General features: G+C 30.6%; 1 protein-coding gene across 2 annotated transcripts in view; it reads left to right on the top strand.

The window, feature by feature from the left end:
* Positions 1-8,493, top strand: part of dsd (attractin-like protein dsd) — a 185,058-nt gene extending 176,565 nt beyond the window's left edge. Inside the window, exon 25 of one of the 2 annotated variants that reach the window (XM_085809220.1) lies at positions 5,719-5,830. Coding sequence is in view for 1 of the 2 variants with exons in the window: in XM_085809219.1 (XP_085665345.1) it covers positions 5,719-5,958 (240 nt within the window). In the remaining variant the exon portion in view is untranslated. Of the gene's footprint in view, positions 1-5,718 lie in introns of both variants that reach the window. The other variant, XM_085809219.1, reaches the window with a different exon arrangement.
* The last annotated feature ends 7,190 nt before the right edge of the window (positions 8,494-15,683 follow it).

Here is a 15,683-nt window from a genome sequence, read left to right on the forward strand (position 1 = left end):
TAAAATTATATGGATTTGATCACATTTAAATACTTGTTGCCTAAATCAGAAGAGATGATAATTTTTTTCCCTTGCAATTTTAGTTTTTTTTTAAAATTAATCAGTTAATTAAATGCTTAAAAATGGCTGGACGCTTTTAGCTGAATGTGTTAATCAAGAATGGCCAATACCGATTGCTCATTGTGCTAGTTCATGACAGTACATTCAGTATATCTTTGGGTACTCTTTAGCTAAAATTGCACTTTTCATGCACTTTGGCAAGGATTAAACTAAGAATATTGCACAAGGTGTATCACAGGAGTGCAGTCAACCCACAAAAATGGTATACCCACAAAAATGGGGAAGTTCTTCACAATTTTGATGGAGAACATCTTGAAGGAGGGATCTGAGGGCCTGTCATCTCTCTTCCTCTAACACCAAACTTCTTGGCAGGGCTTTTGGCTTTCTAGTATTTTAAGTGCTGCATGCTGCACAGATGCTGACTTTTAACCCTCTGTGTGACACGGCTTTTTGGATCTCCTCATGCAGACCTGTACTCAAACAGCTTTTATTAGCTTAATTTTTATAATTACTTATTTTAATCTCGGTTTTCTGAAGTTTCATTTATTAAGATGTATTAATATTATTAAAGAAAGAAAATGAAATACTTTAAATTATAGTGTAATGTGTTCCAAGTGGCAAAAAAATCTCATAATCGGCTAAAGGCAGTCATGCCATGCAAGGGGTAATTAAATGTGAAATACTTAGTTTTAAAAGTAAATTACTTTGTAGCAATTTTTAATGCAAGTTTGGTAAATGATAAACTACTACAAAGAATGATTTTTTAACAAATTGAGATTTTATAGCAGTTATTGTAAAAATTGTATCATTAATATCTTTTAAGATTTTTATTTTGCAAGATAAGTTTTGTATTCTTCCAGTCATGTTTCCAGTATAATCACCTGCAGTAATGTCAGATTACAGAATCCAGTTAATTTGTTTCCTTAATCAGATATGAAAAAGCATATGAGTTATACCTGCCTGAGCGAAGAGATGCTTTCATGGAGGACATTTAAGGGCAAGTAGCTCATATTCACATTTGGGGGAAATGATTCAAAAATGAATTGATTTGGTAACTCCTATGGAGTGCACTAAATGTGAAATGTATAATAGGTTTTGAAAAAAAAAAAAAAAAAATGTGATCAGGTAGTGTTATGCACAACAGAATTGAACATGTAATTTCTTCATTAAATGGATTAAATAGCTGATTCTTCAGGGAATCTCAATGGTATTTATGATTATTTATAACTGAAAGAAAAGGCTTTTCTCAGGATCACAGTTGAAGATGTATAATTAATTATTCTTGCTAAAAATAAAGATAGCTTTATGTGTGGAGAATGTAATGTACTTAAAGGCAAAAAGAAGAAAAGAGACTATCATGGGGAAGTGATTTGAGACTATTATGAAAACTGTTTCCAATGAAATAATTGCAAAACTTGCAGCCTGACCGCAATTGTATGATATATGTGTCTTATAAAATTATGACTTAAAGCATTTCAAATATACTCTTTTTGAAAAAAAGAGGGGAAGAATGCAAAGCTTCTTCCACATCACCTTTGGCATCTTGCACAATCTCACAGTGCTTGACTGATGCGGGTTGCAATCAGAGCCACAATTAAAATACTTGCTGTCACTGCAACCTTAACCCCACAATATGGACAGGGTCATCTAGACTGGTGTTACAGCCATTCATCGTGGATGCCAGCTGATTGGCATCACATTGTGTTGAGCAATGTATCCCACTTCAGTTTTGATACTGATGACTGTAGAGTCCGTGAGTGGAGGAGCCGGGGCCAGCAGTCCCAATCACTGTTTGTTTTGCAGAGCTACACAGCTATTACTCCTAGTCTGATAGGATGGAGTGCTATCTTTTGTGGCAGCAGGTTAATAATTGTTTTCATGCATACAACTTTAACAGCTCAACAATATGGTAATGTCATCTTGCGACCACTTGCATTAACCTTCATGGCAGACCCTAAATGTCGCAGATCTGGAGCAACAAATGAAAAATGCCCTGCGAAGTGTCACAGGATCATTAAAAATTTTTATCACTTCCTACCTTTAAGTTTACAAGCATGCATCACCACCAAGGTGTTTTATGAGTTATTGATTGGAATCTTCAGTTTGTAATTATTAGCCATTGATGAGCTATGGCATAGAATTTGTAATCATTTCATTGCCAGTATATGAGTTTTGTACATATTTATTTTCAGTAAAAACAATAAATTTCTTCATGGTGCCTTTTAAAAAAAATAATGCATGAGGAAAGCAGGCATTCAGCTTTGTTTGAGAGTTCTGCTGAGGATTGGTGTCATCCTATTTCAAGATTGTAATAAGCCATATGCAATTAATATCATGCAGCTCAACAAATTCCAGTAAGACTTGTAGATATTCATTTCATATTTGATCCAATTACTGATTTTCACTTTTCTTTCTCTGGTCATGCATGACAATGATGTAAAATAACTGCATTTATATGGTTACATCAAGGGATGTAATTTTTCAAGTTTGAGATGTACTAATATAATCATACAATAGGATAAATGGCAGGATCTTCATAGTGATTTTCTTCAGAAGCAATGCTTCACGTCATAGGTAACATCACATACATATATCATTAATCGATTATTAAATTATGAAAAAGTACATTGAGGTTATCTGCCTTTTGCCATGTGCAAATTTTAAACTTCCAGATTGTCAAGCTTAAACAACAGAATTTATTTTTAAAGCAGATCAATAACTTGATTTAGAATGAAAATTTGTTTATTAAGAAAAAGGAAGCAAACAAAAGCTTGGTGAACTAATTTTTAATTTTTGCAATTTAAATTCATTCAAAAATACTATATCCACAGTTTTGAAAGCTGTGCAACAGGAAAATGTTATCCTTTCTTCTAAGTAGGTAGGTAAGTAGGTAATTGTGTTCTTTGCAATAATTAAATAACCCAGTTAAGTTAGCCCACCAGTGGCCAAATTGCTGAAGCTACAAAACACTTCTAGTTTTTCCTTTGTTCAGTTCCTACCAGTTAAACAAATGGGCTGCTTAGGATTTCTATCATGTTCTCATGTATAACACAAATATGTGCATTTTTCCTCCTTGGAAGTGTTACATGAAGGCATCTCATCCCTAGGCAGGTAACCTTAGTATGCCTTGTTATAATTAAATAATGAATTTAATCCAGTCATTGGTCATAGTTTGCACAGATATCGATTAATTGTGATTTCTCAGAAAAAAATTTCCTAGCACTAATTTTGTAGTTGTCTTCAGCTCTATTTTATTTGCTTGGCTGTTTAACAGTCTTTTCCTTTGCAGATTTGTCAGTAATATTTTGTCATTATTATCTCCAGAATAACAAATAGTTTGCTGTAAATTTTTCGAATATAAAAAGAGAAACTTTCAGTATTTTTTTGTTACTGTTAAACAGGTTTTTGTATGAAATATTAATAAAAATAAACTTTAATATCACTTAATGTATAAGTAGGAATATCTATAAAATTACATAAAATGTTTTCCCCCAGTGCTGTTACAGCTATATAGATAGATATACTCAGCATAAATGATGTTTTTGACATTGGTTTGGTGTACACACATATTATTCTGAAAGAGAATCAATTAAGCATAAAGTACTGTGTAAAATTCCGGTTGCTGGTGTTAAATATTTCATTTAATTCACTTAGAATAACTAAAAAGATATGAATTCCCCCTAAAGAAAGTATAGATGTTATCAAAATCCTTTGTGGAAAAGTGCATTCTACTAAACACATTTTGCATATTAGCAATCAGGTCACTTTTCCAAACTGAGGAGTGTTATTGTACCTTTTTCCTCTCTGTTGTTGCCTTCATTTATTTTTCTGACAAAGCGTTAAAATGCAGTTTGGTAATTTAAAAATATATACACACAAAAAAAGGGGGAAAGAAAAAAAAGAGCATCAGGCTTTTTCAGTTTTCTGAATTTCTCTAGAGAATTTTATGAAAACATTTCCAGTCTTGATGAAGTTCTGAAAATATAGAACCTGATCATTGGTGTTTCTTATGAAAAAAATGTTAATTTCTGGTTTAGAAGTATAAACATTCTTACTTTTATATGCAAAATTTATGAAGCAATGCAATGACTGAGAAAGGTGTAGTTTTTTTTTTTAATATCGAACGATGGGCACTTGCCTTATCAGCGTTATTGGTCACTCCTAAGGCTGGAACTGGTGGCCATTTTATTGTGGAGGAACCTAATAGGCGGCCATCCTTACCTCCTATGAAAGGCAGACAATTTGCATCTAGGCCTTCTTCGGGATTCGAACCTGTGCACTTATTGAAGAACATGTGCTTCTTCAGTAAGGTTAGGCAGGACTTCACCTAGGAAGATCAAGTATGCCCCACTCTCCAGATGGTGGGGGGCTGAAAATACAGTCCCAGGAGGTGGTCACGAGCAATGCTGGCCCAAACATTGATGGAGAAACAGCTTTAAGCTGCACATGTTCATGTACCATGGGGGTTATCCAAAGCCGCAAATAGGTGTTATGTTCTGTGGAGGCTTCTTCTCCTGTGAAAATTGCCTCATCCATGAACACTTTGGATGCAGCAAATGCACTATCTGCTGTGCTGTATTGAAAATACCAAGTAGCAGAATTTCTCTGGAGTGATTAATCTGCAGGCTGCAATGCTTGGATGCATTGCAGATGATATGAATGTATTTGGTCTCCTGACAGTATCTTCTATACAATGTATTAGGAGAAACCGAATTGTTATCACTCGAGTACTCATACTTGGATTACCTTGTGCCAGATGTAGAACATTCTCCACCTTGTCTGGCATCATTGATTTTTGGTAAGTCTCATGAAGCAACCAGTTTCCTCATATTAACCTGTGCAGACGTGCAAAGATCATATGATGAGGGGCACACCTGTGGAAGAAACATTCTTAGTACAAGCACAGAGTGGTGTGCCCATTATCATATGCAGCTTCTCCATACACAAGGTGCATGTCGGCCAGTTCAACATTTGAATACTCATCTATCTTGTTGCCTCGCAAAGTGGCTTACAAATGCTGATTTCCAACACGATCACTGTTTACAAGATCTCCTGTTCAATGTCCTCTACTATATAAGGAAGGAATTTCCAACTCTGCACTGCTATGTGATTCTGAATCGTCTTTGTGCCCCGTATATCTGTAAATTTGTTGCACTGGTAGCAAATCACCCTGCGTGTACAAAGTTATAGTAAAATGAACTTTTATCATGTTCTGCAAATTTGAATAGATTATGGATTTGCAAAATGTGATAAATTAAGTCAGAGTGAATCAGTAGAAAATGATGAATCAGCATGTACATCATTTAAAAAATATTGCTATTTTAAATTCTGTTATTCAAAATTTTCTGATATGAAACTGAAATACTAATTACCAGTTGCAATTTAGGTGATACATACCTGTAAATTCCAGTTAGTGGAATCTTGCTTTTCTCATTGCTTTTCTCATGCATACATTTCAGCTGCTGCTATTAAATATTACATTATTCACAATCATTACTAGAACACATTGCCAAGAGTTCTATTAAAATTAAGAATTTTCTCATATTTTTATAACATTTAATATTTTAATGCATTTATGTTTTTTGTGAAGCCAATAAGACACTGAATATGACTTCTTACTTTAAAATAGCAAATTTTTATTTATTTATTTATTTTTAGTGCCATCCTACTCCAATTGCTTTAGAGCCTTGCTCAGGTGGTAAAGCAGCAGTGCTGTCATTGATTGTGCGTTTACCACCTGGAGAGGAAGAATACACTCCAGCTGGCCAGTCTGGTCTTGGAATAGCAAGTGCTTTAGTGTCATTAGGAACTTTGTGCAAAGGAAATGCAGATGTTATAAAAGAGACTAGTAAACTTGAATCTTGGAAGACTAGTTCTAACTCTAGTACATGTATATAGAACTTTCGTACTTAAATTGGGAGGGACGGGAAAGTCATTTCATTCTCATTTCTTTTTTTTTTTTTTTTTTTTGTTTGTTTGTTTGTTCCTGAATACCATCACTATGTTGTGCTGCTATTGACATCACATTTCCCCATTTCTTGAAGTATACTTTGTTTCTCATCTAGCACATCTCCTAGGTTCTGTTTTAAAGAAATGTGTGAATAGTTGTACAGTTTAGTGTTTATTCTGGTTTTATGTATTCATTGTATAATAGCTAAGTCATTATTTATATTTTACAAATGTAATATACTTTTATATAGTATTCATATATTTTAGATCTGCTTTAATTTAAGTTGTGAGTTTTACAAATTGTGATGTTTATTAAAAAAAAGTAAGAACTTGGAAAATTTCAGATAAGTTGGTGAAAAATGATACTTTTATAACTATGTTACAGCTGCCTCAGGAACAAAGTGATTTTCATTATAGTTTGATAATACTGATTTTTGTGTGTCTCTGTGTCTCACATAGCCTGGTTAATCATACTGTGAATTTTTTTTTAAAATGAAAATCAGTAATTTTTGTTAAATCACTTTTAAAATGCTTCTGTTATTTTATATTCATGTGTGTAAATTTATTAAATTTCATTATTCTTAAATTTATATAGTGTTGCTTTTTAGAAAATTTATTGTAAATTATAAACTAATATCTTAACTTTTTTTAAACAGAATATTCTCCACATTGCATTAAGTAAAACAATTTCATGCCTGTGATGTTTTGAATTATCAAATGTTAATGTATATAATTTTGTTTTTAAGAAATATGTATAATTCTGTTTCTATTTTGAAATATATTTTGCATGTGATGTATATATCAATATAAAAAAAGTGTTAAGATAATAACTCTTCAAAGATCTGATTTTATTGTTTGGCCCAGGCTAATTTAAAATTAAGAGGAGTATGTATATTGCATTCTTAAAAGCAATAATTCTGATGTGTAACATTATTTTCTTATATTTTATATTTTTGGACAAACATCTGATAACTATGCAATATTTGAACAGTTAGTGTTAAAATAATGAAAAAGCAACTTGTTTTTACTAATGTAAATATGTGAAAATGCTTAAAAATTAGATTTTTTAACATATTACCTGTTGTTTTTTTAATTTACTGAATCCATGTTATGATAATAAGTGGGAGATCATTGCGCTTTTGCAAAAACTATTTTCATATCAATTAAGAAATTTAATATGAATATCCATCCATCTTTACTCAAGAGTGTATAACATGTATATTTCATCAAAAATTTAATGTATTAAGTGAATTGAAATACTTCAGAAATTTGAATTATTAAATCATGTAAATATTATAACTGAAGAAATGAGAAAGAAAATACATGTATTATATTAAAATAGTGGGTTTTGAAAACATTTGATTTATATGATTTGTATATAAATTCGTTACAGAGAATATTTTGTGTTATTTCTATGGAAACCAGTTTATGTGATCTAAATTTTTGGACCACTGACTTGCCGTGTGAGAGTAGATGAATCCGATTTTCACCATTCATAATTTTTTATTTTGGTCTAACTAGTTCCTCCTTTCTAGATACAGATTCACAGCTCATTTGTGCTTGGCACTTGCATATAAATTTTTATGTCTGTTGCAGTAAAAAAAGTTTTGCTTACATTTTATTCTTAACATTCTATTTATTTGTTGCATATTCTAAAAAATTTAATTAATTCTAAAAAATACATTAAAGCTATAATAATGTCAAATTCAGAAATTATAATTACTGTTGCTGTTAAACCTGCTACTCCTTTCTTCCTTGCAGAAAATAAAAAGAATGAGAACTCTGAAGAGATCTGCGTGAATTAATCTTTCTGGCTTTTAAGGGGCGACTGTTGCTTTGCAAGTCTTAAAAGCTAGTTGGTTGATCAAAGATTTAAATCCTTTTCTGGTTTGAAGTTTAGATTGTACATATGTGATTAAAATCTTCCTCTATTAATAACCTAACTTGGTACTACTTGATCCAGGAAGTATAAACTAGAAAAACTGAATCCTGGAGTACTTTTTAAGCTTTGCTTGATTTCTGGGAAGCGTAAGCAATTAATTTATAAACAGATTTAAATTAATGATTAGGTATTTTCTGAGAGGAAGTCCCGTTCTATCTTGTTCGTAAATTATTTAAAAGTAGTGCATGTGTAATATGTCTTTAAAATGACGAGGCCTGAGCCAGATAATTGATGTCAATAAAATAATCTTTTCATTAATAGCAGCTTACATAAAGTAAAAGCTGTAGCTTGAATATTATTTTTAATGTCCTTAAAAGATATGTGTATGCTTCAAGCTCCCTAGCTTGTTTGATTTATTGGTCCAATGTATTTGATTCTATAAAGTGGTCTTCATAATTCATATTTTCAAACACATTTAAAATTTTTTATTGATACTTCAGTTTGAGAGAGATTTTATTTATTTATATTTTGTGTGTGTGTGATGTTTCTTAGATTCCTGAGAATGTAAAAACTAAATAAAATAAAATATTTTTTAAACTTTTTGTCAGGACTTTAATGTTATAATTGCTCTTTTAAGCTTATTTTGATTTCTTGTTTTTTTTTTTTTTTTTTTTTTGTGTGTGTGTGTGTGTGTGTGTGTGTGTGTGTGTGTAATATTTAACCTGTGTGAAATGTTTAATATTGATTGTTTAGAAGTTACGATAGAATGCAAATTCATTTGGTCAAAATGGGTGCTATGTATCAAAAAATTTTAATTTGGAAAAGAGATGCACAAGGTTAGTTTATAGCAGACTTTTATTTATAATGGAGTAAAATATTTTGGCTTCGAAGAAAAATGCGTTACTTTTAAAGCTCATCCAAATACACTTGAAGTGAAGTAAGTAACTAAACATTAGCTTCATTTATTCTCTTTATATTGCATTCTGCTGAGTTTTAAATATTTATGTATACAGTACAAAGTCCGAAATCCGGACTCGTCAGGTCTTCGGCAATTCCCGATTTGGGATTTTTCCATATATTAGATCATCATTTTAAATTTAGAAATCGTGATTTATGAAATAATGAGGTATTTATGATCTAAAGGGTATCAAAATTAGCAAAAAAGCCTAATATTTATTTGTTTACATTATTAAACATTTCTTTCAATGTAAGTTGCTCCTTTTTTTGTGCTAATACTTTCGCTCTAATTCTGTAGACAGACATAATCTCTTGTTTAGTTACATTGCTGTTTCGAGAATTCTGACTAACTTGTCAATCAGAATTTTCTTGTTTTCAGTAACTTCTCTGTCACTTTCTTCACTATCCATGGCAGTATTTTCAGGATCTAGAACCATACTACAGATTTCGCCATTCATTAATTGATGGATGATTGAGAAGCATTGTAATCACAATGAAAAACTTCTTTTACATCATCCTCATTTATTACCACTTTTCCACATTTCTTTACAAAATCCGTTAATTGAAAAATTTCACCTGTTTTGCGATATATGAAAACCTTTAAAATTAGTGACTATCATCTTCAAATTTAGTTATCCTTCAATATACATATTTGGCTATGCATCATGAGCTTGGCGACTAATGACAAGTTGTTCCGTTAAATTTTATCTTGCTTCTATCGTGAGCTGTGACAATTAAGCTTGAATTGTATTAGTTCTTTATATCTTGCTGCCTGATACAGTCTCTGTGGGTCATAAATTCTGCAACTCCATGCGGCCATACGAGCCCTGGCGCTGGTTCTGGGTTTATGTGAATAACAAATCAGTTATTCTTAATTCAAATAGCCCTAAATGTAAGTTATTTATATCTTACCACCTGATGCAGTCTCTGTGGGTCCTAAATTCTGTGACTCCATGTGGCCATATGAGCCCTGGCACTGGTTCTGGGTTTATATGAATAACAAATCAGTTATTCTTAATTCAAATAGCCCTAAATGTAATCTTTGGGTCTATGAGTATGATCAACAAAATCTATTTTTAGCATGTGGAAAGAAAATTTTCCTCGTCAACATTTTTATTGCATTTAACTTAAATTTGTAATCATTGCCAAGGGTAATGTCAACATAAAAGGTTACCATACTCCTTTATTATTCAATTACTAGCATAAAAAATTGTTTAGGCATCGCTACATGAGTCATTACTCAAGCTGTCACGTTTTGATAAACATGCGGTGATGAAAGGAAAATATAATAAATAATGATTTGCCAGGTTGGTGTCAGATCAACGATGTATCTGTGTGGAATGTTTCAGTTTGAGATGTGTGCCAAAAAAGCAGATATGCAGCAATGGAGCCAAATTACTGATCGTATAAATTTATGCTTAAAATGTTTTTTTCTTCGATAATAAGATATTTTATTTAGTGTCGAAGTTAAATTAAGAGTCGGTACTCTCCAGATGTTTTATTATGCATGGGGGGGGAATCAAATGCACATGCATAAGACCTAGGAGAAAAATGTTGGTGGTTTTGAGGTCCGGATCATTCCGCATAATGGACGTCCAGATTTCAGTCTTTGTACTGTATATAAAATTAGGCAAAGCAACAACGTTATGTTTTGTGTATAGATTTTAGTGAAGACTATTGATTTCGAAGACAGACAGATACAGGTTCCTCTTGCTGGGATCTGCACCTGTTTGTTGTAGAAATCGATAATCTTGATTAAAATCTTTACCAAATACAAGTTTTGCTTTGTCTAATTTTATGTTTTACTTTGGTATGTTTTTCTTCTTTTGAATTTTGTATGTAACTTTGCAGGAGTTACGTTTATACTGTCTATCAAAGAATTTAATTGCGTGGCTGTGTTTTGAACTTTCTAACAATATTCTGTATGTTTAGATATCATTTATTCTGAAAAGAAAAGCCTAGTGTTACACAACTTAAAATTTTATGTGTAAAATGACAAAAAAGGAATAAATCAACTTATGTATGTCAGTATTTACTTTCAGTTTTTGGTCTTTAAATGGAGCTAAAAAATGTGCAAATGTACCAAAATAATAGTGCAACAATAAAATTATCGAATCCTTTTACTTTTGCCCTATCATAATTCAGAACTTTGAAAAAGAAGTAATCTTTTTATTAAGTTCTTTAAAGCAAAATATGCTTTTCTAATTAATTCACAAATTCATGTATTGTAAAGGCCTCTGAATTTCATTATTGAAATTATTTGGAATTTTTAATTTATAATCTGGCAGCTATTTTTATTTATGTTAATAATTTATCTCAATATTTTAATAAAAAAAACTTTCAAGAAAGGTACATTTTGTGAAGGCAGTTTATTTATATATTGCAGTGTTCCCTGTATTAAAATTTTGGGAAAGGTATCATAAAGAAAAATATTTTAAATTCAATTAAATTTATTCAAGAAAATTTTTTAAAGAATTTAGCTGTTGAGTTTTGATCAATGACCAAATTCTGTCTAGGAAAATATATAATATCTTTAAATATATGTTTCTGTTTTAACCAACCTATTTTTGTTAATAAAATTTATTTTGGCAGTCATTCTGAAAATTACATTTGATAGTATCAGAACTTGTTCACCCTCTGTTTTCCAGTTTATAATATGAGTCTAACTCTAAATTCATCTAGTTTTAGAATTTATTTTGCAAATCTGTAAAAGCTCCAAAATATATTTTTTGTCTCAGTTAGCTAAATATAGTTTTCTACTTCATGCAAATCCTTTCTGTTCTTAATGCAGGTAGAATAGAATTTTTTACATAATTAAAAAAGATTTCTACCAAATTGCAGGGCATTTGTCAAAACGATTTAATTCGTAGCATTCAGAAAATTTGTGTAAGAGTTTGATTCTTAGCATCATTTGAAAAGCGCCTAAGTAACAGTTTCTTTGATTTTCATGTGTAGTTTCTCTGTGTATGTTTTCAGAAACATATAATGAAGTATGGATACACTTAAGTAATATGTTGGTTTTCATATTTCTGAATATGTTTGTAAACGTAAGTATATTTTTTAATGGAAAGAAAGGTATAGTATTGTTTTGAATCTATGCTAATATCCTTCTTAACATAAAATCTTGTGTTATAGCCAAGATTTATATAGTTTCATATTTGTTAAAGAAATAATATTTTCCCGGAGTGACTGTTTTAGGCAAGTTTATTTGTAGCCTATATATGGCTATTATTAAATGCTTTGAACACCTTGGGTGGGGCCTTCTAAAATTTATGTTAGCAAAAAATTCCTGCCTTTTCTCTTTTCAGACTTAAGTACGGATTGAAACTCTTTTCTCTCAGTGCATTATCATTTATGTATATATTCATAACAGAATATTATCAGAATGTAAATATATCCATGAAAAATACTTGTTGTATTTCCAATTATTAACAACAAAATGAGATTTGACTTATTTTATTTACTATATGCAGTTGTTAGTGTTTCTTAAAGAGAAGTTTATAATCATTTAATCTTTTCTTCCAAATATTGAATTTTATTTTTCAGAGGATATTTTTCTTTTGTTGTTTTTTGTATTTCAAGTTGTGTATATTTTGCTTTTTAAAAAGTAACTTTTTTGTCAGTCATGATGCTGAAAAATTTTTAACATTTTGCCTTGGAGTTTTAAACACTTGATGTTTGATTTCATTAGTCTATATGATCTGTTAAATGGAATTTGTTTTTGGTGTCTTTATTTGGCTTTGCACTTTGTTTATTTGGAAGAAAAGCTGAGAATACTTGTTGCAGTTGTATGACTTGTGTTGGGGTTCTTCTTCATATAATTTTTTTTTAGCATTTATGTTTTAATTTTGAATATGAACACGTTTGCAGTGTTAACATTTCTTATTCCTAAGCTAGGTAAATTATTGTATTTTTGTTTCATATTGATGGAAGAAGAAACAGTTATGAACTTGGTGAGGAATATCCAGTATTAAAGTCAGCAGTGTAGTTAAAGTTAGCAGTGTTTGAGATTTTTCTAATTGACTGCATAACAGAATATTAGTTGCTGCTGTGGCTTACTGATATTTAGTATATATGTAGCTTCTGTTTGATGACAATCCATATTCACCCCATGATTGGTGTTTGGAATTTTTAACTCTGGAAGTGACTAAATTTTTCTTCAGTTCTTATTCCCCTCCACATTTCACTTGAAGAAGTATTTAATTCTTCCCCCTCAGAATATTCCATACTCTTGGTGTGGGTATACTTGTCCATTTTTTGAGTTGTTTAATGTTTTTCCCCCTGTGGGTGCTGATATTAGTGCATCTAGAGTGATTTATGTAAACTTTGATTTGTTACTGAAAGCTTTTGTTGTATTTAAAATTTTAATGTTGGCACATTGTTTCTTAAATAAATTTTAAGTGTCATACATTAGTAATGCATTGTATACACCATGTACCAAAATATATTGTAGTGCATTCACTTGAGAGTTAATGCAAACCTCAGTTCATGTCTTCCGCATTATAAGAGGCAATACCTCCCCCCCCCCCGAATATATCTAGTTGCCAGATATAGAATTATTATTTTTTACCTATATTTTGTAAAATACATTTTTGGGATGCTGAAGTATGTGCAATAACTTACTAATTCATAGAGAATGTGATGCAGGCTTATAAACAAAAAAGTATTGTGATATTTTTCACTGGTTTTTGTGTAATATTGGGGAAACCATTGTATGCTGTATGGAGGTAAGCAGTATAGCTTATTTAGAGCCAAGTTTATGTGAAGTGTGTTGTGTTAATCATTTCCGATGCAATCATCACTTAATAAAAAGATTATGAAATGAGACTCCTGTAGCTAGTGAAAGCAAAGTATGTGAATCCTATTATTGTCTCAGAACATGAATAAGGCAAAGATAATCATTAATCACCAAAGTTATTAAGTTTAAAATCTGAAAATATTTTGACTTGCATTCAATAATTAAACAAAATTTATAATAAACTTAGTATATGTTAGAAAATTATATCATCATTTTTATTAATTAATATTTTATTCTGTTTTTTGGTAATCAGATTAGATTTATATATATTTTGGTAAAAAAGGTATTTTTATTTTTTAATGAAGAAATTTCTGCTTTAGTTTGATACGAAGCTTTCTCAATTTGTTGCAATAATAAAATTTACAAAGTTTTTGCTAATAATTTCTGTTATGCAGTTGTAAATGATAAATGAATGATAGTAGTATAATTTATTATATAAACGAAGCTTATTAACTAAGATAATATTTGTTAGCTAATTGTCTTGAACTTAAATTCACTTGGGTTACTTAAGTTTTGCTTTGTAATATTTGAATACTCAGTATTTGAAACAGATATCTTTAAGCTAGAAGTTTGTTACTGTCATTAAGAGGCATTACATGTATGAATCAGCATTTATTTGTTTTACGTAGCAGTTGTCGGATATGCTAAAGAATACCTCATTTTTCTGTGTGGTTAATCTTTTCTCCCACCAGTGTAATATTTTAAGAACCAAACTACTACTGTGATATTCAGAACTTTAAAATGGGCAGTGTATTATATTTTACCTTTCATGAAAATAACATGGGTTCATGTACATTGCAGAGTGTCCTTTAAAATTCACTCAAAAATTTTTCTCATAAGTATTTGAGAAAATATTTATTTCCGTTTTTTTAAAAGTTCAGTTATTTTTTTAAGTTTTATTGCAGAAAATATACTTTTATGCATTAATCTAATTTTCATTGTACTGTATATTTTGTATTATATGCACATGCAAAAGAAAAATAATGCTGTAATAAAATATATTGATTAATTGCACATGTTTTTCTTTCCGCTTAATACTATACCCTTCATAAGTGAAAGACAAAATTACATATTCTGTATCTTAACTATAGGTAGATTTTTCAGTTTTCATCTTTGTTGATGATTACTTATATAATCAAGAAAATTTTCATTTATAAATATATTTGCACTATTTATTATGCATTTGATGCATAATTTTTATTGTCGTTTTATATCTTGGTGAAAAAGCATTAATACATGGCCTCGTGTACGTTCGTTTGTTTATGTGTTTTAAGTGATTTCTTACTTTTCTACATAGATTTCTTCTTTCATAAGTTAAATTTTATCTCTAAAGAAACTATAATAAAATTCTGAAAAAGCATCAGGTTATTCAGAAAAACTACCTTTGTTTCTGTAGCAGTTGATTCTGGCAAATACTGACAATTAAAAACATTTCTTTAAATAAGGTAGAAAATTCTATGAGGGAAATTTCAGTTAGAATGGTTATATGAATGGTTTTGAAAATGTAAAATTTATTTTTAGTATGGTGCCCATGGAGCAAAAAGCCCAATTAGAAACATGATTATACTTTTCGCATACAATAAACACTTGCTGAATGAGAACTTGTGGAGCACAATTTTGCAAATACTTCTTATCTTAACTGTCTCCAATTTATACAACACGAGAACTTAAATCATCGGTTACTCTGTAGTAGTCCTCTTTTGTGACTGATTTGAAAATGCATTCATTGAAGAAGTCAAATATTGCTTAGAAAGCAAAACCAGAAGTTTAAAATCTTTGCAATTCTTGATAATGCTCCAGGATACGATACTGAAGCCCTCAAAATATTGCATTCCCAAAAAAATATTTTAGTCCTTCCTCCAAACATCATTCATTCCCTTAGTCCAACCAATTGCAAGAAACATTCAAAGCCTATTATGTCGGGCATATTTACATCTCTGTGAATAAAGCGCAGCACACTAATGGCATTTTGAAAGTAATTAGCTTAAGACACTGCATGGAAATGATTAAACTCGCCTGAGAACAAGTGAATTCATC

Source organism: Stegodyphus dumicola, chromosome X2, assembly GCF_044657685.1.
Source record: "Stegodyphus dumicola isolate Sdum_Otavi_A_Nest chromosome X2, ASM4465768v1".
Taxonomy (NCBI): Eukaryota; Metazoa; Arthropoda; class Arachnida; order Araneae; family Eresidae; genus Stegodyphus; species Stegodyphus dumicola.